The sequence below is a fragment of the Scyliorhinus torazame genome, chromosome 1, assembly GCF_047496885.1.
Source record: "Scyliorhinus torazame isolate Kashiwa2021f chromosome 1, sScyTor2.1, whole genome shotgun sequence".
NCBI classification, from domain to species: Eukaryota; Metazoa; Chordata; class Chondrichthyes; order Carcharhiniformes; family Scyliorhinidae; genus Scyliorhinus; species Scyliorhinus torazame.
The window spans coordinates 237,269,807-237,295,229 of record NC_092707.1 but is presented as its reverse complement, the minus strand read 5'-3'; the positions used below and the strand labels follow the sequence as shown (position 1 = coordinate 237,295,229).

At 44.9% G+C, this 25,423-nt stretch overlaps 1 protein-coding gene across 1 annotated transcript in view; it reads right to left on the bottom strand.

Moving 5' to 3' along the window:
- igf2r (insulin-like growth factor 2 receptor) overlaps positions 1-25,423 on the bottom strand; it is a 267,979-nt gene that overhangs the window by 75,179 nt on the left and 167,377 nt on the right. The window contains exons 27-30 of the mRNA XM_072503630.1: positions 17,195-17,404; positions 13,383-13,513; positions 10,487-10,590; positions 9,931-10,061 (exon numbers count right to left, since the gene is read on the bottom strand). Of these exons, the coding sequence (XP_072359731.1) occupies positions 9,931-10,061; positions 10,487-10,590; positions 13,383-13,513; positions 17,195-17,404 (576 nt within the window). The remainder of the gene's footprint in view (positions 1-9,930; positions 10,062-10,486; positions 10,591-13,382; positions 13,514-17,194; positions 17,405-25,423) is intronic.

The following is a 25,423-nucleotide window of genomic DNA, read 5'->3' as shown; positions in this document are numbered from 1 at the left end:
TCCTTGAACAAATCAGAAATGAACTATGCATAGATAGAGAAGGTAGCTCTAGGTACAATTTTCAGTATTAAACATTTTTACCAACAGCCATGTGGAAGGAAATTAACTTTACTAATGGATCAACAACCACTGATCACAATACTTGGGCCGTCCATCAGTATTCCACCTCTAGCAGCGAATCGGATACAGAGATGGGTATTGCTGTTGTCAGCACATACATAAATGATTAAATGGTAAAATATATTTAGTCAATCAAATCTCCATGGAACACTGATGGACTCTCTAGATTACCTTCACCTAACGAGCAGTCAACGAATAGTTTGAGCGGTGATATTTTCTATTTCAAAGTCGAGAATACCCCTGCAATCGTAGGACAAGTATACCAGAAATATTCCACTACTGTCAGAAGTCTTGGCAAGACCACAGGAGTTGAAGCCATATGTTACCGAATGATTTGCACCATCTGTACAGGCTGGTTGCCTCCTCGAGGGAATGAGGGTAATCATTTTTAAGGAAATGCGTCCTAAACTAGCTTCATGAAGGTCATTGTCGGATAGCAAAGATGAAGGGGATAGCCAGAAACTATTTTTGGTGGCCAGGACTCAACAATGAAATTGAGGCGAAGGTTGTGTTTGGCTTGTGAGAAGGTTAAGACAGCTGCCGCCATTAGCATTGTTACATCCATGGGAATGAGAAGGGCCATGGCAATGAGTTCATATAGATCATGCTGGACCATTTGAAGGATGAATGTTTTTCATTGTGGTAGATGCACACTCAAAATGACCTGAAGTTGCCATTATGGTTGGCACGTTAGCACAGTGGTTAGCACTATTGCTGCAAAGCGCCAGGGACCCAGGTTCGATTCCCAGCTTGGGTCACTGTGCAGAGTCTGCATGTTCTCCCAGTGCCTGCGTGGGTTTCCTCCAGATGCCCCCAAAAATCTTTATTATTGTCACAGGTAGGCTTACCTTACACTTCAATGAAGCTATTGTTAAAATTCCCCAGTCGCCACACTCTGGCGTCTGTTCGGGTGCACTGAGGGAGAATTCCACCTAACAGCACATCCTTCGGCACTTGTGGGAGGAAACCGGAGCACCCAGAGGAAACCCACACAGACACAGGGAGAATGCGCAGACTCTGCACAGACAGCGATCCAAGTGGGAATCGAACTCAAAACCCCGCCGCAATGAAGCAACAGTGCTAACCACTGCGCTACTATGCCGTCCAATTGACTTGCATCTCAAATCTGAAGACATAATTAAAGGACTATATGCCTTATTTATTTTCTGCAAGTCCTTTACTATGTAAATCTCAAACTAATATGAAGACTATGTCGTCCGAGAACAAAAGAAAGATTGGGCAAGATTTTTGCAAACTTTAGTTCCCCTGAACAACATGTTAGGGACAATAGATCAGAGTTGAATTCAGACTATCTAAAGGAGAACATAATCCAACATATCCGACCCGCTCATCACCCTGCAAAAAATGGCTGGCTGAAAGGTTTGTTCAGACAATGAAGCATTCATTGAAGGTAACTCGTGAGCAAGGATTATTGTCTAAAATGGCTAAGCCAATTCCAGATGTCATACAGGAATACAAAACATTCAACTCAAAGTTCTCCGGCATTTCTCATGGTAAAAGGTCAGTTCCGCACAGCCTTTGATTTGCTGAAGCTGCCCAAGAGGAATTGCTGAGAAGAAACAGTTAAATCAGGTTTTGCACAGTGACAGTGGTTAGCACTGCTGCTTACGGGGCTGAGGACCAGGGTTCGATCCCGGCCCTGGGTCACTGTTCTTGTGGAGTTTGCACACTCTCCCCATGTCTGCAAGGGTTTCACCCCCACAACGCAAAGATGTGCAGGGTAGATGGTTGGCCATGCTAAACTGCCTCTTAATTGGGAAAAAATAATTGGGTACTCTAAATTTGTAAAATGAAAATGAGGTTTTGCAGCTTGAGAACAGGGCTTAACGCTATGTTTTAGGGGATGTATTGGTACTGTACCACCAGTGAGGAGTGGATACCTGCCATCATCCACAGACAGACCATTCTCCTACACTATTCAAACTCAGGATGATTTAGTCTGGAGGAGACATCCCGATCAACTCTCAGCAACAAAAACTAATTTGCTAGAGACAGAGTCAACTGAGAGTCTGCAACAAACTGCTAAGTGAAGGCCTAGACATTCCTGAGAGCCTGACAATAGCAGAAACAAATTCAGAAGACTGTACCCCAGTTGAGGACACTTCAACACAGTCAAGCTGCTGACATGACGTTGACTCTGGTTGAACAGTTATGGACAATATCCAAACTAAACCAAAAACACCAGTGGCTGTAGTCTACACAAAAAAAGCAAACGCCTGAGGTTCGCCAACAACCACACAGAAATCGGTGTCCTCCGAAAAGTCTGAAATTTACTGACTGTTGTGTTTATTAATTGCTCGTATTTCAAATTGCAAATTTTGATTAAGTTATATTGTGCGGGAACCTCAAATGTAAAGGGGAAGAAAATGCTGTGCAATCATGTTTGTTCCTCGTTGGAAGAAGGTCACTTTACAAGTCCGATGATGTGCTGCATTGGCTATGTCACCAGCTGTTTGTGCGGACAAATGGGCAGTCTATCCTGACAGCTTGTAGAGTAAACATCTTTCCAATAAAGCTCTTGTTTGTTTGTACCTTTGTGGTCTGCAAACCTATCCTTTAAGAATAGCACACTTGGTTCTATACTGTCCTCACAATTTACAATACTTCGAAAGTTTTGTGTCACTGCAAACTTTGAAACTGCACCCTGCACACCCAAGATCGCTGGCTTTGAAAGCAGACCAAGGCAGGCCAGAAGCACGGTTCAATTCCCGTAACAGCCTCCCCGAACAGGTGCCGGAATGTGGCGACTAGGGGTCACAGTAACTTCATTTGAAGCCTACTTGTGACAATAAGCGATTTTCATTTCATTTCATTAGCAAGGATCCCAATACCGACCCCTATTATTCAGCTAATTTTTCATCCATACATTGCAGCTGTCCCTTTTATTCCATGGACTATAACTTCTCAAGTCTTGTTGGTTGTTGATTATGGAATGCCTTTGAAAGCATTTTTTTTTATTCGTTCATGGAATGGGGGTGTCGCAGGTTTTGCCAGCATTTATTGCCCATCCCTAATTGTCCTCGAGGGGGGAGTTAAGAGTCAACCACAATGCTGTGGGTCTGGAGTCACATGTAGGCCAGACCAGGTAAGGATGGCAGATTTCCTCCCCTAAATGACATGAGTGAACCAGATGGGGTTTTCCGACAATAGTTTCTTGCTCATCATTAGACTTAATTCCAGATATTTAATTGAGTTTTAAATTCCATCATCTGCCATGGTGGGATTTGGACCCAGGTCCCCAGATCATTATCCTGGGTCTCTGGATTACTAGTCTAGCGACAATACCACTATGCCACCACCTCCCCTACATCAAAAGCATTAACCTCACCTGTTCTCAAAAAACAAAACTCCAGCAAGTTAAACACGGTTTCCCCTTTGGAAATCCATGCTGACTCTTCCTAATCAACAATCAACCCACATTTTTCCATTCGACTACTAATTCTATCCGGAAAAGCTGTTTCTAGAAACACCCCGCCACTGAAGTTAAACTGACTGCTCTGTAATTGCTTATCCTCAACTTTTTTGAACACGAGTGTAATATCTGCAATTCTTCAGTCATCTGGTACTTCACCCCAGTCCAGGGAAGACTGAAAGATTTTGGCTAGTGTCCCTGCAATTTTCACACCCACGTTCTTGAATCTCCTTGGATACATCTCACCCGGTCCCAGTGCCTTGTCAACTTGAAGTACCAACAGTCTATCCAACTTTCTCTCATTAATTTTAAACCCGTCTAGAGGCAAGAGCTTCCTCCTTTGTCACCGTGGCCTAGGTGGCATCTATCTCATTATTAAAGACAGATGCAAAGAATGCTCACTGCCTCCATGTGTAAATCCCCTTCAATTCCCTAATTGGCCCCATTGTTTCAGTATTTATGATGTGGAGATGCCGGTGTTGGACTGGGGTGAGCACAGTAAGAAGTCTTACAACACCAGATTAAAGTCCAGCAGGTTTGTTTCAAATCACTAGCTTTCGGAGCACTGCTCCTTCCTCAGGTGAATGGAGAGGTTGGTTCCAGAAACATTTATATAGACAAAGTCAAAGATGCAAGACGATACTTTGAATGCGAACATTTGCAGGTAATTAAGTCTTTACAGAGCCAGAGATAGGGGCAACCCCAGGTTAAAGAGGTGTGAATTGTCTCAAGCCAAGACAGTTGGTAGCATTTTGCAAGCCCAGGTCAGATGGTGGGGGGGTGGTGAATGTAATGCGACATGAATCCAAGGTCCCGGTTGAGGCCGTACTCATGTGCGGAACTTGGCAATAAGTTTCTTCTCTGCAATTCTGTTTTGTCGCCTGTCCTGAAGACCGCCTTGAAGAATGCTTACCCAAAGATCAGAGGCTAAATGCCCTTGACTGCTGAAGTGTTCCCCGACTGGAAGGGAACATTCCTGCCTGCCGATTGTAGCGCGATGTCCGTTCATCCGTTGTCGCTGCGTCTGCATGGTCCTGCCAATGTTCCAAGCTTCGCGACATCCTTTCCTGCAGCTGCAAACAATGGCTTGTTTGAGGTTGCACGGTTGTTTGAAGGCAAGTAGTGGTGGTGTGGGGATGATCGTGGCAAGATGTTCATCTTTATCGATGACATGTTGAAGGCTGCGAAGAAGATGGCGTAGTTTCTCCGCTCCGGGGAAGTACTGGACGACGAAGAGTACTCTGTTGGTTGTATCCCGTGTTTGTCTTCGGAGGAGGTCGGTGCGGTGTTTTGCTGTGGCGCATTGGAACTGTCGCTTGATGAGTCGAGTGCCATATCCGTTCGTACGAGGGATTCTTTCAGTGTCTGTAGATGTCGGTTACACGCCTCCTCGTCTGAGCAGATCCTGTGTACACGGAGGGCTTGTCCATAGAGGATAGCTTCTTTAATGTGTTTAGGGTGGAAGCTGGAGAAGTGGAGCATCGTGAGGTTATCCGTGGGCTTGCGGTAAAGCGAAGTACTGAGGTGACCGTCCTTGACGGAGATGTGTGTGTCCAAGAATGCAACCAGTTTTGGAGAGTAGTCCATGGTGAGTCTGATGGTGGGACGGAACTTATTGATGTCATCGTGTAGTCGTTTCAGTGATTCTTCGCCGTGGGTCCAAAGGAAAAAAATGTCATTGATGTATCTGGTGTATAACGCCGGTTAAAGGTTCTGTGCATGAAGATGTTGGCATATTGAGGTGCGAATTTGGCCCCCATGGCTGTTCCGTGTATCTGGATGAAGAACTTGTCGTCGAAGGTGAAGACGTTGTGATCCAGAATGAAGCGAATGAGTTGCAGAATTGATTCTGGAGATTGGCAGTTGTCGGTGTCGAGTACTGAGGCTGTTGCAGCAATGCCGTCGTCATGGGGGATGCTGGTGTAGTGCCGAGACGTCCATTGTGAAGAGGAATGTTCCTGGTTCAACTGGTCCATGGGTGCTGAGTTTCTGTAAGAAGTCCGCCGTATCACGACAGAAGCTGGGCGTTCCTTGTACGATGGGTTTCAAGATGCCCTCGATGTAGCCAGAGATGTTCTCACACAGGGTCCTCATTGCCTGATACGATAGGACGGCCTGGTATGTTGGCCTTGTGTATTTTCGGGAGGCAGTAGAGATGTCCAACATGGGGAGTATGTGGGATGAGAGCACGGAGGGTGCTCTGAAGGTCTGGATCCAAGGTCTTGATCAGTCTGTTGAGTTGGCGAGTGTGTTCCTTGGTCGGATCTGCGGTAACTGTCTGTCGTGTTCCTGGTTGTTGAGTTGTCGGTACACTTCTTTGTAGTAGTCCGTTCTGTTCAGTATGACGGTGGCCCCTCCTTTATCTGCTGGTTTGATGACGATGTTGCGGTTGGTCTTGAGAGCACGGGTGGCGCAGTGTTGTGCTTGGCTGACTTTCGGGGCTGTCTTGTGAATGCGACTGATGAATCAGGCATTGACGCGACTCCTGACAGCTTGAGCATACGTGTCGAGTCTAGGGCAGCGACCTTCTGGAGGGGTTCAATTTGACTCTTTCCTCTTCGGTTGCTGCACCGCAGATCTCTCGGTCTGCAGTCCTGGTTCATTGGTTGTCTCATTGGGTTTGCTGTCAGCCTCTTGTGGTCTGTGGAAGTACTCCCAGAGCCCCATTCGCCTGATGAATTACTCAGTGTCTGCCGCGGGACTGATGGGGTCCATTTTGGTGGTGGTGCAGTAATTGAGCCCTCTGCTGAGGACTTCGATTTCGTCTGGTTGAAGGGTGTAGTCTGACAAGTTGACAGTAGATTTCCCTGTATTGTTTTCTACTGTGGTACCTGGGAGGCTTGGTTGCTACTGGTGCTGATGCAGTGTTTCTCAAGCTTCCTGTTCTTAGTATGCATATAGGTGGCATAGTGTCATTGTCTCATCGGTTTGCCGGTGTTCCGCAGCTGGTCTGCTGCGTCCTGAGCACAAGTTGAGAATATGGACTCTATCTTGGTTTTGAGGTTGCAGCGTCCGCTGTAGAGCTGGTGTACGAGGTGGTTGAGGAGTGAGAGAGAGGTGCGACGGCAGAGTCTCTCAGCGTAGTCTGTGTTGTAGGTCAACTAGAGTGGGTTTGTGATCTGTAGCCCTTTCGTGATGTATTTAGACATAGGAATTCTCCTTCACATCAGCTGTCAGTCTTTTCTCATAACATTGTTTCTCTAATCTTTTTCTTAAACCTCCATTCTGAACTTTGTAATCCTCTTGTTTCTCTTTTCGAAAAAATTAATAAATTTAGAGTACCCAATTCTTTTTTCCAATTAAGGGGTAATTTAGCGTGGCCAATCCACCCACCTTGCACTACTTTGTGTTGTGGGGGTGAGATTCATGCAGACACGGGGAGAATTCACAAACTCCACAGGGAGAGTGACCCGGGCCGGGATCGAACACAGGTCTTTGGCACCGTGAGGCAGCAGTGCTAACCACTCTTTTCTTGTTCTCAATTGTATTTTCTACCCGGCACCCGTCATAAGCACAGTTTTCATTATCTTAATTTCTACTTCCTTTCTCATCCAGGGAGCTTCGATTTGTTTACCTTACCATCGCCTTTTGGAGGGAACATATCTTAGCTGTGCCCGAACCATTTCTTTTTGAAGTTAGCCTATTGTTCAGCTATCGTTTTCGCAGCCAAACCTCCGTTCAACCTTCTAGCTGGCCCAGCTCCATTCTTGTCCCATTAAAGTGGGCTCTCCACCAGTTAATTATTCTTACTCTGGATTTGCCCATTGGCCTTCTCTTCCATGTTCCTAAACCTTATGATACAATTTTCACCCTCTTAGCCTCTCCTAATTGTTCCCCCACTGACATTGGATCTCCTTGGCCCTCATTTCCAACCACCAAGTCCAACACTACATCCTTTCTTGTTTCACTGGACCACATACAGTTATAGAAAAATTTCCTGAACAATGTAGGAACATTTGCCCCTCATACCTTTCACAACAATTACCCCAATGTAGACTTGGACAGTTGGCACAATTACCCCAATGTAGACTGGGACAGTTGTAAAGTCCATTATAACTATTCTGTATATAATGTTTGCATCTCTCCAAATTCCTGCAGATTTGTTCCTCTACATCCTTCCCTCTAGTTGCTAATTTATAGACTACACCAAGTAATGTAATTGCACCCTTTTTGCTCCATAGCACTAGTCAAATTAATTTGGTCCTTGAACCCTCTGCGACATCTTTTTCCAGCACTGCAATGCTTTCCTAAACCAATACTGCCTTTTCCTACCTTTTCTGAATACCTTGCACCTAGGAATATTTAACACTCAATCCTGCCCTTCCTTAAGCCAAGTCTCTTATTGCCACAACATATTTACAGTGCAATTTGCTATCTTATTTACTAAATTCTGTGCATTCACATACATACATAGTAACCATGATTTGGACGTCATTACTTTCTCCCTTATTCCAACTCCACCTATTAACTTACTGTTCTCCATACCAGTGCTATCTGTCTCTCCCAGTATTTTGTGAACCCTGGTATCCTTCTCCAATATTTTATCTTGGTTCTCACACTTGTTGACAGCACTAGCAAAACACTCCACCAATGAACGCATGTCCAGGAGGCCCCTGCCCAGCCCCATCCAGGTGCCATCTTCCCCAGAGCTGGTCCTAATATTGCACAAATCTAAGGCCCTCCCTCCTTCATCATCTTTCCAGCCATGCATTCATCTGCTTTATCCTATTTCTGAACTCACTTACACACAGAATTGGGAGTAATCTGGAATTTACTATATTTGAGATCCTGCTTGCTAATTTTCTACCTCTCTAAATTCTGATTGCAGGACCCCACCCCCCTTCCTACCCAAATCGTTGGTACCAACGAGGACCATGACCTCTGGCTCACCCTCCCTCAGAAGAATGTCTTGTAGTCACTCGGTGACATCCTTGACTCTGGCACCAGGCCAGGAAACATATCATCCTTGAGTCACACCTTTGGCTAGAGAAAGGCTGCCTGTTCCCGGAACTAACAATCTTCAATAAGATAGAATCCATTTCAGCAAACTGAGTGCAATTGGCATGAAAAAAAAAAATGAGGGGAAATAACAGAAGGGCAGGAAGAAAGGACATTGCATTTATACAGCTTCTTTTACCACCTTGGTATCCCAAAATACCAAACAACCAAATAATTACTTTAAGTGCAATGTAGGAAATGCAGCAGAAAATTTGCACACAGCCTGGCTCCATAACCAGCAGAGATATCTGTTTTAGTGATGTTAGATGAAGGGTTAATTATTGAGCAGGACATCAGGATGCCTTTAATAATGGAACGATACAGCACAGAAGGTGACTGTTCAGCTCATTGAGTCTATGACAGCTGCTTGGAAGACTTCCAGTTTGGTCCCTGTTGCTTGCTCCTTCCCATGCCGTGCTATTCTCTCCTATCAGCTGCACCATTCTTTCATACAAAACATTCAAGATACCAAGCTGCATAAATGCAGTTTCATCTCACTTCTTGTCCTTTTGGTTAAATATGTCTTCTGGTTATCAACCTTTCTGCGAGTGGAAAGTTCTTCCTTATTTACTCCAACAAGACCGGTCATTATTTTGAACATCCCTACCAAAATCTCCCCTAGACCCTCTGCCCTAAAAGTAAATAACCCCAACTTCACTTGTCTCATTGGTGAAGTCTTTCATAACTGGTACGATTCTAACAAATCCAAATCTTTCCTGTTTTCCCTTTCTGCAGTTGCACCTAGAGTGCCAGCTTAGTTCTAGTTTGGTTGTCCACTTGTCAATGCAAATAATGGGAGGATACAAATATTTCTTTTATTCTGTAATTATCCTGCAGGATAAGAACAAGCCCAAAGATACGCAACCATCTTCTCTTACCTCTCCCTTCTATGAGTTTAAAAAAAAAAAATCAAACACCAAATTCAAAAGATGGAGATTACCACCTTATTTAGTCAGCTTCTACCTGCACTGTCAGACTTGCTTTCCTACCCTGTACCATGAACTGTCATTTTGCCCATGGCATGTTAAATTATTTTACTGTAGTACAGGCACTCTGAACAGGTTTAAGAGTTTGCCACTGTAAATTCCTAAAGAGGGTAAGTCGTCAAATCTTGCTGAAACCAAGGTAAATTAACTTTTATTCTTCAGGCAGAATATAAAAATTGAACTTTTAAACTAGTTTGTATTAGTTCTCAAACAGGGAATTTATGGAATTGAACTTTCCTGTTCCTTTGCTCCACCTTGTCCGAAAATTTCAGAAATACTTATGGTCACCAACTTTGATCAATTCATGGAATGCATTTGCACTTTACTTTAATCCAAAGAATGGCTTTGCACCAAATGCCACGTGGTTATATACTCCTGTTGGAGTGCACTCACCATTTTTTGGGACTAGTGACTTGCAGATGTTGATGTAATACTTCTGCACACCATTTGGTTGCTGTTCAATCTCCCAGTTCACTCGGGACTGTGATAAAGGAGTGAGATCATAGGAATTTCCATCACTATCCCTGAAAGGTAAGATTGGAGTGTTAAATTAAACAATCTTGCAATGGCTTTTTTTGTGTCTTTCCTAAACTACCAATAAGGATATCACAGCTGCAGTGAACGCCAGGCCTGCAACGTAATTAACCTTTTATAGATTCACATCACGGTACAATCGAACACATCAGTAAAGAAATGGAAACAATGAACATGAAAAATGCATTGTTAGGCATTCTTCCGATTGTGAACGTGATCACATTTCTCCCCTGGATGAACCATTGCTTGCTGTTATATTACCCATTGCATGCCCTGGGAATGCACTGCAGCACCAACTTGGTTCTGTTCGCAATTCATACATCAATTATGTTTTAGCAATTACACAAGCTATTTTAACATCTACTTCACTAAAAGTTTATCAAAAAAGCAAACCTATCTCAAAAATCAAACATACCTCAACGTGCAATCAATGGATCTGAAGGGCAGGCATGCATATGACGTATGCCATTCAAACAGGTATGTGCAGTCTGGAGTTTCCCTCAAATATACTGGCTTGCTCTGAGAGAGGAGAGGAAAAAATGCAAATTTACATATATTCCCACATTTTAAGCGCGAATTATAATTGAGGGATGTCATTTTATAATGTATTTATGCCAACTACTTTTAAGGACAGTATTGGCATTACATTGTTTCTTTCCCCTCCTATGGTCCTGAACAATCCAGACATCATCCACAGAACACAAAATAAATGATCGTTTTTCTGAAGGACAACATGTTATGTTATGAATTTACACCATAAGAAATAGGAACAGGAGTGGGCTGTTCGGCCCAGAGAACCATAGAAGGGGAAAGAAACAATGTAAATGCCAATACTGCCCCTAGAGCCTGCTCTGCCATTCAAAGAGATCATTGTTGATCCAGCATTCCTCACATCCACTTTCCTGCCCTTTTCCTGTTACCCTGGATTCCCTTACTCATCAAGAATCTATCTCAGCCTTAAATATACAACAGGAATCTGCCTCCACAGCTCTCTGTGACAAGGAGTTCCAAAGACTCTCAACCCTCAGAAAATAAATTCCTCCTCATGTCAGTCTGAAATGGGCACCCCTTTATTCTGAGATATGCCCTCTGGTCCTAAACTCTCCCATGAGGGGAAACACCCTCTCAGCATTTACCGTCAGGTACATTAAGAATCTTACCATCCTGAGAATTTTAAAATTGATGCCCAAAGGGGAAAGCAGTGTCCTGTGTTAATGTCACTGGACTGGCAACCCAGAGACCCAGGTTCATACTCTGGGACACTGGTTCAAATTCCACCACATCAACTGGTGGAATTAATTTAAGCCATTAAATCTGGAATTAAAATGCTAGTCTCAGCACTGGTGACCATGTGCCCATCGCTGTAAAAATCTATTTAGTTCACTAATGGCCTTTAGAAAAGGAAATCTGCTGACTCCAGACTGGCAACAATGTGGTTGACTCTTAAATGTCCTCTGAAGTGGAACAGCAAGGTATCAAGTTGTATTAAACTGCGATAAAGTCTAAAAGAACTGTACTGACCAACCAACTTCGACCTAGACACCGGAAAAGACAATGGCAAACCCAACCCTGTCAATTGAACAAAGGGCATGTGCCAAAATTGGGAGAGCTGTCCCACAGACGAGTCAGGCAAACTTGGAATCATACCTTACAGACAATGTCCCAGATATCAATATCACCATCCCTAATTACGTCTTGCCCCACTGTCCAGACAGGCCCGAGGTGACGGCACAGTGGTATACTGTCAGGAGAGAGTCCAAAACAGTCTCAGGTCAAACATGGGCAAGGAAACCTGCTGCTAATTACCACCTGCCAGAGTCGATCGCCCCATTTCTGACTAAGCTCGCCGAGTCCTGAAGAAAGCAGCTGCTAGACTGTTTCAGTGCAGGTGGGGAGAGAACAAATAAGAGCGAAAATCCTGCAGGAGCTCATCCTCACCAATTCACCTGTCGCAGGCAGTATGATAGTTTTGGCAGAAGTGATCATTTAGTGTGGAGACAAAGTCCTGCCTTCACATGAAGGACAGCATGTTTTGCATTATGTGGTGCTACCACCATGATAAATGGAATAAATTTTGAACATATCTAGCAACTCAAAACCAGGCATCCATGAGGGGCTGTGGGCCATCAGCGGCAGCAGAATTGTACACAGCCACAATCTGTAACCTCAATCTAACATCAAGCCGGGGGATTAACCCTGGTTCAATGAAGCGTGCAGGAGAGAATGCCAACACGAGGCATACCTCTAAAAATGTGGTCAACCTGGTGAAACTACAACACAGGACTACTTGCGTGCCAAACAGCAAAAGCAGCAAGCGACAGACAGAGCTAAGTGATCCCACAACAAACGGTTCCGAGCTAAGATCTACAATCCTGCCACATCCAGTCTTGAATGGTGATGAACAATTAAACAACTCACTGGAGGAGGCACCTTCACAAATATCCCCATTCTCAATGATGGGGGAACTCAGCACTTAAGTCCAAAGGACTAGTCTGAAGCATTTGCAACAATCCTCAGGACAAAATGTGCAAAGTGAATGATGCATCTCAGCCTCCTGCTGGGATCCCCAACATCACAGATGTCAATCTTCAGCTAATTTGATTCACTCTATGTGATATCAAGAAACTACTAAAGACACTGGATTCTGCAAAGGCCTTGAGCTCTGGCATTTACCAACAATCGTATTGATGACTTATGCTCCAGAACTAGCTGTGTTCCTAGCCAACCAGAGGGAGGACCCTCATCGCTGGAACAAAATCTAACCCAGTTTCCAGTACATCTAGGCTCACATTTACAGTAAAATCGCACATGCCATTACACCACAACATTCTGAATCAATTTGAAGGGGCTACATGGCATGTCAGCTTTGTATGCTGCTGGACCAATTTGCACATGCCACTAAGGCAAACACTCAACTCATGAGCATGCCATACAAGAAACCATTTTGATTAAAACAGTTTAAAAAAAAAAAAATAGAATTTAGATTAAAACGTGGATCTAAATACTCCATGATAAAGTTCCACTAAATGTCAAAAATGCAACTTTAATATCCATGGACATAATGTCAGGAGATTTCTTCTTCAGATAGGAAGCGTTTCTAGAGATGTGAAAAATCAATCTTTTTTTCTTGCAAGGCATTGGTTTTAAAATTAGACAACACAGAATGCACGTTTTGAATTTTAAAAATGTTTGAAGGAAACATTCCGCCTTAATATTCAGGAATGAGTTTTAAGGCTGGCGATGCACTGGTAACCTTCATGCAACAGAATATTAATTGACAGCTCTAAATCACACATTAGTATTTCACTGACCTCAGTTTGGCTGTGATCACAGTAGAACAGGATGGCTGTTGACCGTTCATAAATATTATGGCAAACATCACCTCTTGTGTAGTTTATCATTATCAATCCATCTTCATAGGTTAAGTTCTGGGTAAAGCGTCCTTTTAGAAGGCATAGCAAACAATAACATGATGTTTTAAAATGTAAACTTTCAATTACAATTCAGACACTGCACTGCTAAAATAGCCAGAATGAGCTGCCATTTAACAGGATAAAATTTGAATTGTCCTGCTAATTAATCACATCAGACAACTTAAGTTCTGTCTGCAGTCAAAAGAAAATTGCAATTGTCCTCTGAATTAATACCATTAGGAACTTCAGTTTCCCTAATACAGACTGGGATAGTAAATGAGCAGGAGTTTCCAGAGTGTTCAGAAGACCTTTTCACACCATTATTGTTAGTCTAACAATGAAGGAGGCATTGCTGGATTTGGGGACCAAGTCGATCAATTGTCAGTAGGGGCACATTTAGAGGATAGTGGTCATATCATCATAAGGTTTAGGTTGGCTCGTAAAAAGGGACAAAGAGAATTCAGTGTAAAAGCAATTAATTGGGGAGAGCCAACTTCAACGGTTGCAAATGGATACAGCCCAGGGAAAATAGAATCAAAGATTGTCAGGCAAAACTATGAAGGCAGCCCACTGTTCTGCTAAAGAGAAAATATTTCAGGTACAATCAGGGTACATTCCCATGACAGGGAAAGGTAGGACAAACAAGTGTAAAACTTCCTTGAATAACAGATAGGGTAAGAAGCTGAAAAATGATCGATAGGACAGTTATGAGGAAACTACAATCGAGATCCAGGCTGAATTATAGTAGGTTCAGTGGAGAAGTTTTAAAAAAAAGCAAAGAGAGTATGAGAAGAGACTGACAGCCAACACAAAAGTGAATCCAAAAGTTTTCTATAGGTATAAAAAGAGCAAAGTGTGGCAGCAGGAAGAGTGGCGCGAGTTAGGGACCTAGAGATGGTGGGGCATAGTCAAGGCACTAAATGATTACATTGCATCCATCTTTTTTTAAAAAAGCAACAAATGGTTAGAATCTGAAATGTACTACCCTAGAGCACAATGATGGAGGGAAATTCAATCGTGACATTGAAAGGGGAATTGGAAAATTATCCATAGAGAAAACTATTTGAGGGTTACAAGGAAAAGGCGGGGAAGTGGGAACAGCAAGTTGCTCAAAAAGCCTCGTGTAGTAAATACCGAATTCATGATTCTTATTTTGCCTTTCACAGAACTGGTTTATAAAGAAACCAGAGAACATGTTTCTGCTCTGAAGAATAGCCATGACGACTCGGAACGCTAACTCACTTTCTCTCTCTCTCTCTATGCACAGATGCTGCCAGACCTGCAGAGTTTTTCCAGTGTTTTCTGTCATGTCCAGATTTACAGCAACTGTGGCATTTTGCTTTTAGTTAAGTTTCTACACCTGGTCAGTTGAAAATGGAGAGACCATGGAGCTATATCAAGTGTGAGAAAAGGTGTGCAACAGCAAAATGTCAGAAACTGAAAGTAGCATCCAAAAGCGCTGCTAGTACTCAGAAGATAGAGAGAGAAATAGTGTTAATGATTCAGGCCACTGACTTTGCATCAGAAGTGTACAGGTTATGCAAGCAAAGATTAGACATTAGAAGGATTTTCATTTCCCAGATTATCACTGATCTTTTGAACATGTTGCTGACCCAGGACGTGGATACAGCTTCCTGTCGAACACCCTCTGCAAACTTGAGCACATTTTAACTTTGCTGTTCACATCCTTACTCACCCCAAATCATGCACACAATTCTCTCCTATATATGGCCTGCGTTGGCTTTCGAATGGAGATTTATTTTAGAATTCACATCCTTTTAAGTCACTCCATTACTGTGCCCTTCCTTCTGCCTTGAATCTCTGCCCTCCCCCAGTTCTAGCCTCTGGCCTTCTGCAATTTGCAGTGGAATTCTTCCCCCCTCCTTCAATAATTTATCACTCCTCTGTTGAGATGTTCTTTAAAACTTACCTCTTAAGTTTTTGGGGTCTCCTGTCCTAATATTTCACATTACTCAGTGTCAAATGGTACTCAATGACCCTGCAGCATTATGGGATGTTTTACTAATTTAAAATCACTATATAAATTTAAGTTAATTGTTGCCGGACTAGGTCCTGGAGAAAACTGGTCTGGTTGCACATAAAATGGTATATGATGGGGATGGGTAATAACCTCATTGCCATTATCACCTGGCGTTCACTTTTTAAATTGCTTTCAGGGGCTGGAGAGGAATGATCCAAATGAATTGTATTCCCCCTAATTTGGTCACGGGAATGCTTGCTTGTCATTTCTCCCAGGTGATTAAATGGGTGCTGGTAGGTGGTGAATATAGGAACAGGAGTAGGCCAGTCAGCCCTTCGAGCCTATCCCACCATTCAATGAGTTCATGGCTGATCTGTGACCTACCTCCATATACCTGCTATTGGCCCATGTCCCTGGATACCTTTGATTAACAAAAAACTCAGATTTAAAATTAACTGATCTAGCTTCAAATGCTGTTTGTGGGAGAGAGTCCCAAACCTCTAACCCACTTTCAGTGAAGAAGTTTTTTCTGACATCTCTCCTGAACGGTCTAGCCCCAACATTTAGACTATACTGGGGAGCCAGGTTTGCCTGGTTGAAACTCAGCTGAATGGGACATATTCAATAAGCCAGCTGGTCTCTTTCTGACAATTTTTCTCTTCTGTAAATAAGAAAAATGGCACACAAAAGACAACTAGTGGAAATGAACAGGAAGTTCAGAAACAATTTTTTTGGTCGGAGTGCAGATAATCTGCATGACATTCAAAAAGCAAACTCATGTTTATTGGTGAATTTGTATTTGGGGAAAGCTGAATTCTGATTTGAATCCTGCGTTATCTATAGGGGGGGGGGGGGGGAGATCACTACACTGATTTCAATTTAGTGAATCTGGACTTCATGGTGGCATATACATTCTAATTATATTCAGCTATGGAACTAAACTCAGCCTCAACAAAAATTATGAAGAAACATTTCTGCAGAAATGCAAAATGTTGAGTACTTTTATACATTTGACTTTGCCCATTTGCAAGGTGCTCTGCTCAGGTTGGCTCATACAGAAAATTACTTGGGAACCCTGTAGCTACAATATCATCCTCTTAAGATCACTGGTCACTTGGATCTCTCAAGTCGTTCTGGACTCAAAATGATCACATGAAACAAGAATAGGAAAATTAAAATTTAGAAAAGCACATATTTTTACCGCTTTAGTATTAGGTGACAAGGACACATTACAAAGGGGAGATGAAGTAGCTAACAGAACACAACATCGCAAAGAACATGGCCTTCGTAAAACTGATGAAATCAAGGATAGCGATGAATACATGATTATCAGTCTTGGGTATTGCCAAGATATCTCAATAATTATTGCTTTGGTCATATGGCTCTGTATTACTTTAGATTTCTGCTGGGAAGCTGGTATTGCAAAATGTCAATATTATCGGTACTAGTGCTTCTGTTTTACCAACATACAGTCACACTTGGTGTATTCAAATAAACACAGCTTAATCAAGTTAATTTACGCTATAAACTACCAAAACATTTCTTGACATACTCTGCAAGTATCAAGAGCGCTCCCAGGGAGAGAAGGGGATTTTAAAATCAATTGCTTGCCTCCAGTTATTTAATCAGAATATTGCTTATGTCGAGAGAAACCTGGGTATGTAGACTCCTTCCTAAAAAAAAAGAAACATTTAATTCATATCACTTCATATTGAAAGGGGAAACATACCTGCTACCTTACTGAAGGTAGTCGTTGTCTGACATGCTGATACTGAATCTGCCCGACTGGTTGAAGCTGCTCCACAGTTAAAGCTCAATTGGTCACATACTCTGAAGTGATATATATATTCATCAACCTTCACCACCTGATCCTCATTGGCAAGTGGGTGCAGATCGATCACAGAACCATATTTGGGATCCTTAATTTGGCAGTTTTCACCTTGGGAAGAAAGCATATTTATGGTTAAAATGTCTTGACTTGACAATATTAAAAAATATTCCAAATAAGACCTGTTCACTGCAGCTAAAATAAAAAATTCTCTAATGGTTATTGGAATCACTGTTTAACTATGCATTTAGTAATTCCTTCAATATCCAGAATATTCAACTTCTCCAAGGAAGTACCATCCTAAGTGAGTGGTGGTAATATATCATACCTCAGCCTTCAAAGCATTTGACAAAGTTTCACACGATTAATTAAAACCTAAGCGTGGGGGTTCAAAGTAAATATTGGGGATAGAGAAGAAATTGCCTGAAGGGTAAAAGACAGCAGATCACTTCCGGTGGCAACCATGAGCTAATCGCCTGCACAAAAGGTGGCACGAACCTGGAAACTCATTTTTGCACCTTTCTAACCCGATGAATGGGAACCAAAAGTGAAGTAAATAGGATTGACCTGATCCTCATCAACGGCACTATCAGGTGGGAATGTTGGCAGGCTGCCGGGCGAGATGCAAATGGAATAAAAATATACAGAGCAAGCCCCCGTGTCGGAGTCAGTGGGCCCAAGTGGCGGCACAAAGTCGAACATAGCAGACCCTGGAGAGGCTTCCCATCCCATTCCTCGGAGAGGCTGATGGAGTTCATCGCAAAAGCACAGGAAAGCAGCTAAGGAGGACCCGTTATGATGGAAATGGCTATTGAAGCATCAGTGGCCCCCCTCCGTGGCTTGATGGACAGGGTGGAGCGGTGGCTGGAGTCACAGGGAGAAACAATCCTGGAATTGGAGGGGACGATCACAGAGCAGGACTAGCATGGAGCAAGATGGATAAATTACCTCATTAGAGGCCGAAATAACCATGCTAATGGCACCCAAAGAATATTGTCTGTGGATGTGAGGTTGGAGGCAGGCCGGGCCCAGCGCTCCCCTCATACAGGTTGGAAATGGCTCACCTCGCCAACGAGGCTTTTTGTGAAAAGACAGCACTGGCCATCGGTAACTATGTGAGCTGCGACCAGGATGGGGGAAGTCTCATCCGCCACATTATGGAAAGAACTGAAGGTGGCGATTATGGGAGGGAAATCAAACAGGACCCACAGGGAATTTGGAGGAGGGCGAGAAGAAAGAGGACAGTGTGCACTTAGACAGCGGTTGATAGACTTCATTTTGGAGGTGGATTGGCAGAGAGGGAGATGGGTTCCAGGTGTACTTCTTCAAAATGTTTGTAGTAGTGCTGGCACCACACTTGCTTGGGATATTCAACGAGCCATGAGGGGGGCCTTGCAGCCCACATTGGCACAGGCTTTGATCTTATTGATTCTGAAGAAAGACAAAGACGCGGTGGAGTGTGGGTATCTCACTTCTGATCACCAATGCAAAGGTTTTAGCCAAGCTTCTCCATGGATGCAGAGAAGGCCTTTGACCAGGTGGAATGGAAGTACCTCTTTGAGGTACTGGAACGGTTTGGGTTTGGGCCAATATACATCTCGTGGGTGAAAGAGTTGCACACTGTTCCCACGGCAGGCATCTGGGCGTACGCCATGAGCTCAGATTACTTCCAGTTGTACAGGGCACAAGGCAGAGATGTCCGTTTTGCCCATTGCTGTTCACTCTGGCAATTGCATTCAGGTCATCAGGTGAGTGGAGAGGCATTGAGAGAGGAAGCAGAGAGCAAAGAGAGTGTCCCTCTATGTTGACAATCTACTGCTCTATGTCTCGGACCCACTAGCCAGCTTGGGAAGGATAATGGAGCTCCTGAAGGGAGGATGAAGCCTTCTCAGGATACAAACTAAACCTGTGTAAGAGTAAATTCTTCCCGGTTACCCCCCAGGAGGGGGAGCTAGGAGTACTGCCATTCAGGTTGGCCCAAACTAAGTTCAGGAACTTGGGGGATCCAGATGGCCCACGACTAGGCAGGGCTCCAAAAACAGAATCTGGCTAGCTTGGTGACCTGCGGATGTGCGACTCACTCCGCTCTCCCTGGCGGGAGGAGTGCAGATGATAAAAATTAAAGTCCTATTGAGGTTTCTGTTTGTGTTTCGGTCACTCCCCCGATTTTCTTCCCCAATAGTTCTTCGCCACGGTGGATAAACTGATCTCGGCCTTCGTGAGGTCAGAGAAGAATCCCAGGATTCGCAGCGGAAACGGCGCTTGGGGGGTATGGCACTGCCAAATTTTATGGTCTACTACTGGGTAGTGACCATGAAAAGGGTGCAGATGGAGAAAGCATCGTGTGGAGGGACGTTCTTGTGGCAGCTGGGTGCTGCCCATCGCCCGCTCTCCCCAGCCAGGTTTTCGAAGAGCCCAGTGCTGGTAGCATTGTTGAAAGTCTGGAACCAATTCAGGCACCATTTAAGGTGGAGGAGCATATCCGCCTCAGCACCAATTTGTGGCAACCATAAATTAATCCCACTCGGAATGGGTGGAGGTGGTGAGGTTTAAGGACATGTATGTGGATGGTAGGTTTGCAAGTCAGAAGGAGTTGACGGAGAAATTTCAACTCCCGAGAAGGAATGAGTTTCTCTGCACGGAGGCCCCCTCATTTCCACAGCTATCAAAGGACACCTTGCAGGACAGAATGCAGGATGATTGGCAGAAGAGAGATTTCAGACATATCCGGGTGGCTGCTGGAGGAAGAAAGGGCCCCGTTGGTTGAGACAAGGGAGAGGTGGGAGGAGGAATTGGGCCTTGAGCTAGCAGGGCGGCTTTGGAGCGAGATCCCACACACAGTTAATTCCATCTCCACTTGTACTAGACTGGGCCTGATATAACTGAAGGCAGTGCATTGGACACAACTGACCAAGGCACGCATGAGTGGGTCTTCCTTGGGGTGAAGGAGAGATGCGAGGGATGCCAGAGAGGGCTAGTGAACCACTCCCACATGTTTTGGTCATGCCCAAAGCTGGCTGAGTTCTTTGAGACCATGTCGGGAATCGTGGGGGTCAAGGTGGAACCCTGTCTGCTGGTGGCGATGTTCAATTATTCAGACTTGCCAGAGCTGGTGAAGGGAAGGGGGCAGACATTTTGGCCTTTGCCTCTCTGGTAGCCCGGCGACAAGTCTTGCTTGGTTGGAGATCGGCAGTGCCACCTAGGGCGTCGGACTGGCTGACAGACCTGGTTAGGATTGGAGAAAATCAAATTTGCTGTCAGAGGGTTGGAGCAAGGTTCCACTCTAAGTGGAAGCAGTTCATAGTCATCTTTAGGGATCGGTGCGACTAGCAACATTTTGGGGGGTGGGGGTGGGTGGTGGGGGTGGAGAAAGCACAAGTTTTGTCGTCTTTGTTTGTTACATTTGGAACAAAAATATATGTTTAAAAAAAGACAGGTTTTACATGGGGAAAGAAATGATAATGAGTGGGGTGCCCCAAGAATTGGGCTGAGTCAACTTCATTTTATAATTTACATTAATGACATGTCTTGCAAAACTCAAAGCAAACTTTGGCTCTCAGATCCAAATAGTCCAGATGGTCAGATCTCAGACTGGATTAAAAATAGAAGAGGAAGTAGAATCTGAGAAACAGATGTTTCGCTACTGTGGCAGGGGCCTGATTGGAGGATTCAAGCACTGAATTCAGAGAAAGATGGTACGGAGTCAACAATACGCTCAAGGACTTTAGAGGGCAGCAGGGGTTCGAGATGAGCAGCATGGTAACACAGTTGCTTCACAACTCTAGGGTCCCAGGTTTGATTCCCGGATTGGGTCACTGTCTGTGCAGAATCTGCACGTTCTCCCAGTGTGCGCGTGGGTTTCCTCCGGGTGCTCCGGTTTCCTCCCACAGTCCAAAGATGTGCAGGTTAGGTGGATTGGCCATGATAAATTGCCCTTAGTGCCCAAAAATGTTAGGTGGGGTTACTGGGTTACAGGGATAGGGTGAAGGTGTGGGCTTAAGTGGGGTGCTCTTTCCAAGGGTCGGTGCAGACTCGATGGGCCGAATGGCCTCCTTCTGTACTGTAAATTGTTTGGGATGGTAGTTTACAAAGATTCTGGGATCAAAGGCTGGCAGTTTGAGGAGTGGTGTGACGACTGGAAAGTTAAAAGGAAAGGACAATGCCATAAAAGAAAGAACCATTAACAATATCGGCTAACATGGTAGCCAAGTTTTCAGCAGTTAGTAGGAATAGGTTCAAGGGATCAGAAAGTGGATGTCATGGACAAGATAAGCTTGGAGAGGGTTTGAGGGGAGATAGGACAGAAATGAGAGAAAGAAAGTTACAAGTTCAGGATAGGTGGTTTGTCCTGTTGGGCTAAAGAGTGACACAGCGGAAGCACCCATTGGATGGTCTCAATCTTTGTGACAAATTGTTCATGAACTCATGAGGGAAGAGTTCAGGTGGCAGAAAGGGGTTTGTGAATGCAGTTTGTAGTTAAGAAAAGACGCTGCAAGCTAATTTTCCATTCCAGGTTGATCCTGGAATAGTGAGCAATAGATAAGTGCAGGATGCAATCATGTTTTATGCAATCCAGCTAAATATGGCAGTGGATGGTCATGTGAGAGTGCCTTTAAGAAATGGATGTTTAAGCAATGTACCTTTAAGAAAACAGTGATGTCAGAGAGTGGGTGGAGCTGAGCTCAGATCAGCCATTTTGCAGTTTAGTTTCAGTTTTGAGGAAAAGAGCTTGGGAGTGTCTGTGTTTGCAGTGAGCTGGATCTGCTGTGATCTCTGCCATGAAAGACTATCTTTGGATCATTTGGGTGATTTAAACTCAAAAAAGTAATGCCTTTAACCTGATGTGTTTCTGTTTAAAGGTGTTAAGTCTCTCTTGGATGTTGAAGGGAATAACTGAAGGATTATTTAGTGTTGTAATATTTTTGGGGTTATCTTTGAAGTAAGGGGGTGTTCAGAGATCCAATGTTTATTTAAAAGGGGTTAAGCTGAGTTCATGGAATAAACATTGTTTTGTGTTTAAAAACCCACGTGTCCATAATTGTAATCCCACACCTAGGAAAAAGGCCGTGTTCTCGGAAAAGCAACAAATACATTAAAGGGGGAAGTTGGTTGAACTTCATGATACATTTTGGGGTTCTGAAAACGCCTCGCCCAAAACAATGGCCAGACCAGTCATTCACCAACCTGTCAAGTCTCTTGGATTTAAGGGTACGGAGAGGAGGGCTGTATCAGGGGAGTTACAGGGTGAGAGTGAGGAATGGTTTTATTGGGGGCTAAAGCTAATGTAGCTGCAGGGCTGCAGTTGAGAAAACCAGCAGCCACAGAGGCTGTGGCAAATGGAGGGCCAAAGGCCATACAGTTGGAATTTCTGACGGTGCAGTTGTAAGTGAACTGGAGGATAGATTTTTTTTCCAGGGACAGATTCAGGCGACAGTACAGTTAGGATGTGGAACGGCATGCAAGACAAGTGATCTTATCTTTGACTGATACAAGAGAGAAGTAAACGCAAGAGGAGAGAACGACAATTTGAGATGGAGGTTAAAAATCATAGAATTCGATACTTCCGGTGGCGGCGATGAGCGAGTGAGCCGCACATTCGGTGGTTCTCACTCCGACGGGATTTGAGGACCTGGTTCCCCGGTTTTGCGGGACTGCGGAGCGCTGGAAAGATGGCCACGGAGATGCTGAGGAACGGGCAGAGCTGCATGGAACCGCGGGAGAGCAGAAAGCAGCGAAAACGGGAGAGGAAAGGACAAAGGCAAGGTGCAGGCGAAGCTGACCCGGGAGCAAAGATGGCGGACTATGGACCTTGGACCCAGCGATCCAGCAGGCGCTGGAAAACATGCTGCAGGTGATAAAAAGCAGTTTTGAATCGTTGAAGCGGGATAACTTGGACCCACTTCAGAAGGCAGTGGATCAATTGAACCAGAGATTGGATGCCCAGGACAAAAAAGTTAAGGAGCTGGGGGAGGCGGTGGAGGAGGTGGACGCTCAGACGATTGCTGCGCTAGAGGTCGATGGGATGAAGGAGAGACAGAGAAGACTGTTGGACAGAGTAGAGGAGCTGGAACATAAGAGTCCGCAGACAAAATCTGAGGATCATCGGCCTCCCGGAGGGGGTGGAGGGAGCTGATGCCACAGCGTTTGTGGTGGACCTGTTGATGCAACTGATGGGGGCGGACGCCTTTTCGTGACCGCAGGAGCTGGAGGGGGCACAGAGTACAGGCTAGACAGGTGCATCCGGAGGGCCCCCCCCGTCCAATGGTGATTAGGTTCCACAGGTTTGTGGAAAAGGAGCGGGTGCTGCAGTGGGAAAAGAGCGCTAAGAGCAGCACGTGGAATAACAGTGTTCTTCGCATTTATCAGGACCTAAGCCAGGAGGCGGCCAGGCGTCGAGCAGCCTTTAAACAAGTTAAGGAGGTGTTAAAAAGCACGTGAAGTTTGGTTTGCTCTTCCCGGCTCGTCTTTGGGTCACTCATCAGGGCCAACAACACTACTTCTCCGAGCCCGAAGAAGCGATGGGCTTCGCGAGGGATCAGGGGCTAGTCCCGAAAAAAGGACCCACGGACGCAAGCTAAGGGTCCGAGAGTTATCATTTGGGGGGATGCTTACTGTGCCTGGACTGATGGTCGACTGTTTACGGTCTTAAAGGTGGCACGTGGGCAGCACGGTAGCATTGTGGATAGCACAATTGCTTCACAGCTCCAGGGTCCCAGGTTCGATTCCCGGCTTGGGTCACTGTCTGTGCGGAGTCTGCACGTCCTCCCAGTGTGTGCGTGGGTTTCCTCCGGGTGCTCCGGTTTCCTCCCACAATCCAAAGATGTTCGGTGGATTGGCCGTGATAAATTGCCCTTAATGTCCAAAATTGCCCTGAGTGTTGGGTGGGGTTACTGGGATAGGGTGGAGGTGTTGACCTCGAGTAGGGTGCTCTTTCCAAGAGCCGGTGCAGACTCGATGGGCCGAATGGCCTCCTTCTGCACTGTAAATTCTATGATTCTATGTGTTGTATTTTTGGGTAGCTTTTGCCTACAGGGGGGAAGGGGGGGGGGGGGAGAAAAAAAGAGAGGATCCCCCTCTCGTATGCTCTTTTTTCCCTTTTCTCTTTTTTCTGCTGTTGTTGATTCCTTTTGTCGTGTTCTCTGGGTGTGCTGGAGCCTTCATTGTAACATAAAGGTGGCCGGTAAGCAATGGGGATTAAAGATGTTGGTTGGGGTTTTTTTGATGTCTATGGTTTTTATGTTTGGTATTGGGTGGGTGATATACGGGTACTGTGTTACTGTGTTGCTATTTTATTAATGCTCAGAAAGGGATGTGGGTTAGCACTTGTGTACACAGCTGGAACTGTATTGTACCTGGAGCAGCCTCGCGGTGCTGTTTGATGTTTCCAGCTTGTTGTTTGATCTTTCCCATCTTAGTGAGACTGCTCCAGTGGGTCGGAGTGGGGGACGGTGTGCTGGGGAGTGGGAAGATGAGGTCAGGGAAACAATGGGAGTGAGACAAGGGGACGCCGGAGCGATGAGTCACCGGGCTAGCAGATTGGGGGGGGGGGGACTTTATTAAAAGAGTGCTGGGGAAGATTCCAATCCTAGACTCACGCAAGTTGATGATAGGGGGGACTTTAATACGGTCTTCGACCCGGGGCTAGACCGGTCATGTCCCAGAACGGGTAGGCTCCCAGCAATGGCAAGGGAGCTGAAAGGGTTCATGGAGCAAATGGGGGCAGTGGACCCCTGGAGAGCCAGACAGCCGACGGGAAGGGGCTACTCGTTCTACTCGCATGTTCATAAAGTATACTCTAGGATTGATTTCTTTATCTTGAGCAGGGACTGTGTGGGGGAGGTAAAGAATACGGAATACTCGGCAATCACTATTTCGGACCATGCCCCACATTGGGTGGACCTGCAGGTCGGTGGGGCGAATTACCAACGCCCGCAATGGAGGTTAGACGTAGGATTGTTGTCGGAGGGGGGGATATGTGAGAGGCTGCGGAAGTGTATGCAAAATTACTTACAGGTGAACGATACAGGGGAGGTCTCAGCACCGACCCTGTGGGAGGCGCTGAAGGCAGTAGTGAGGGGGGAGCTGATCTCAATTTGGGCTCACAGGGACAGAGCAGAAATGGTTGAGGAG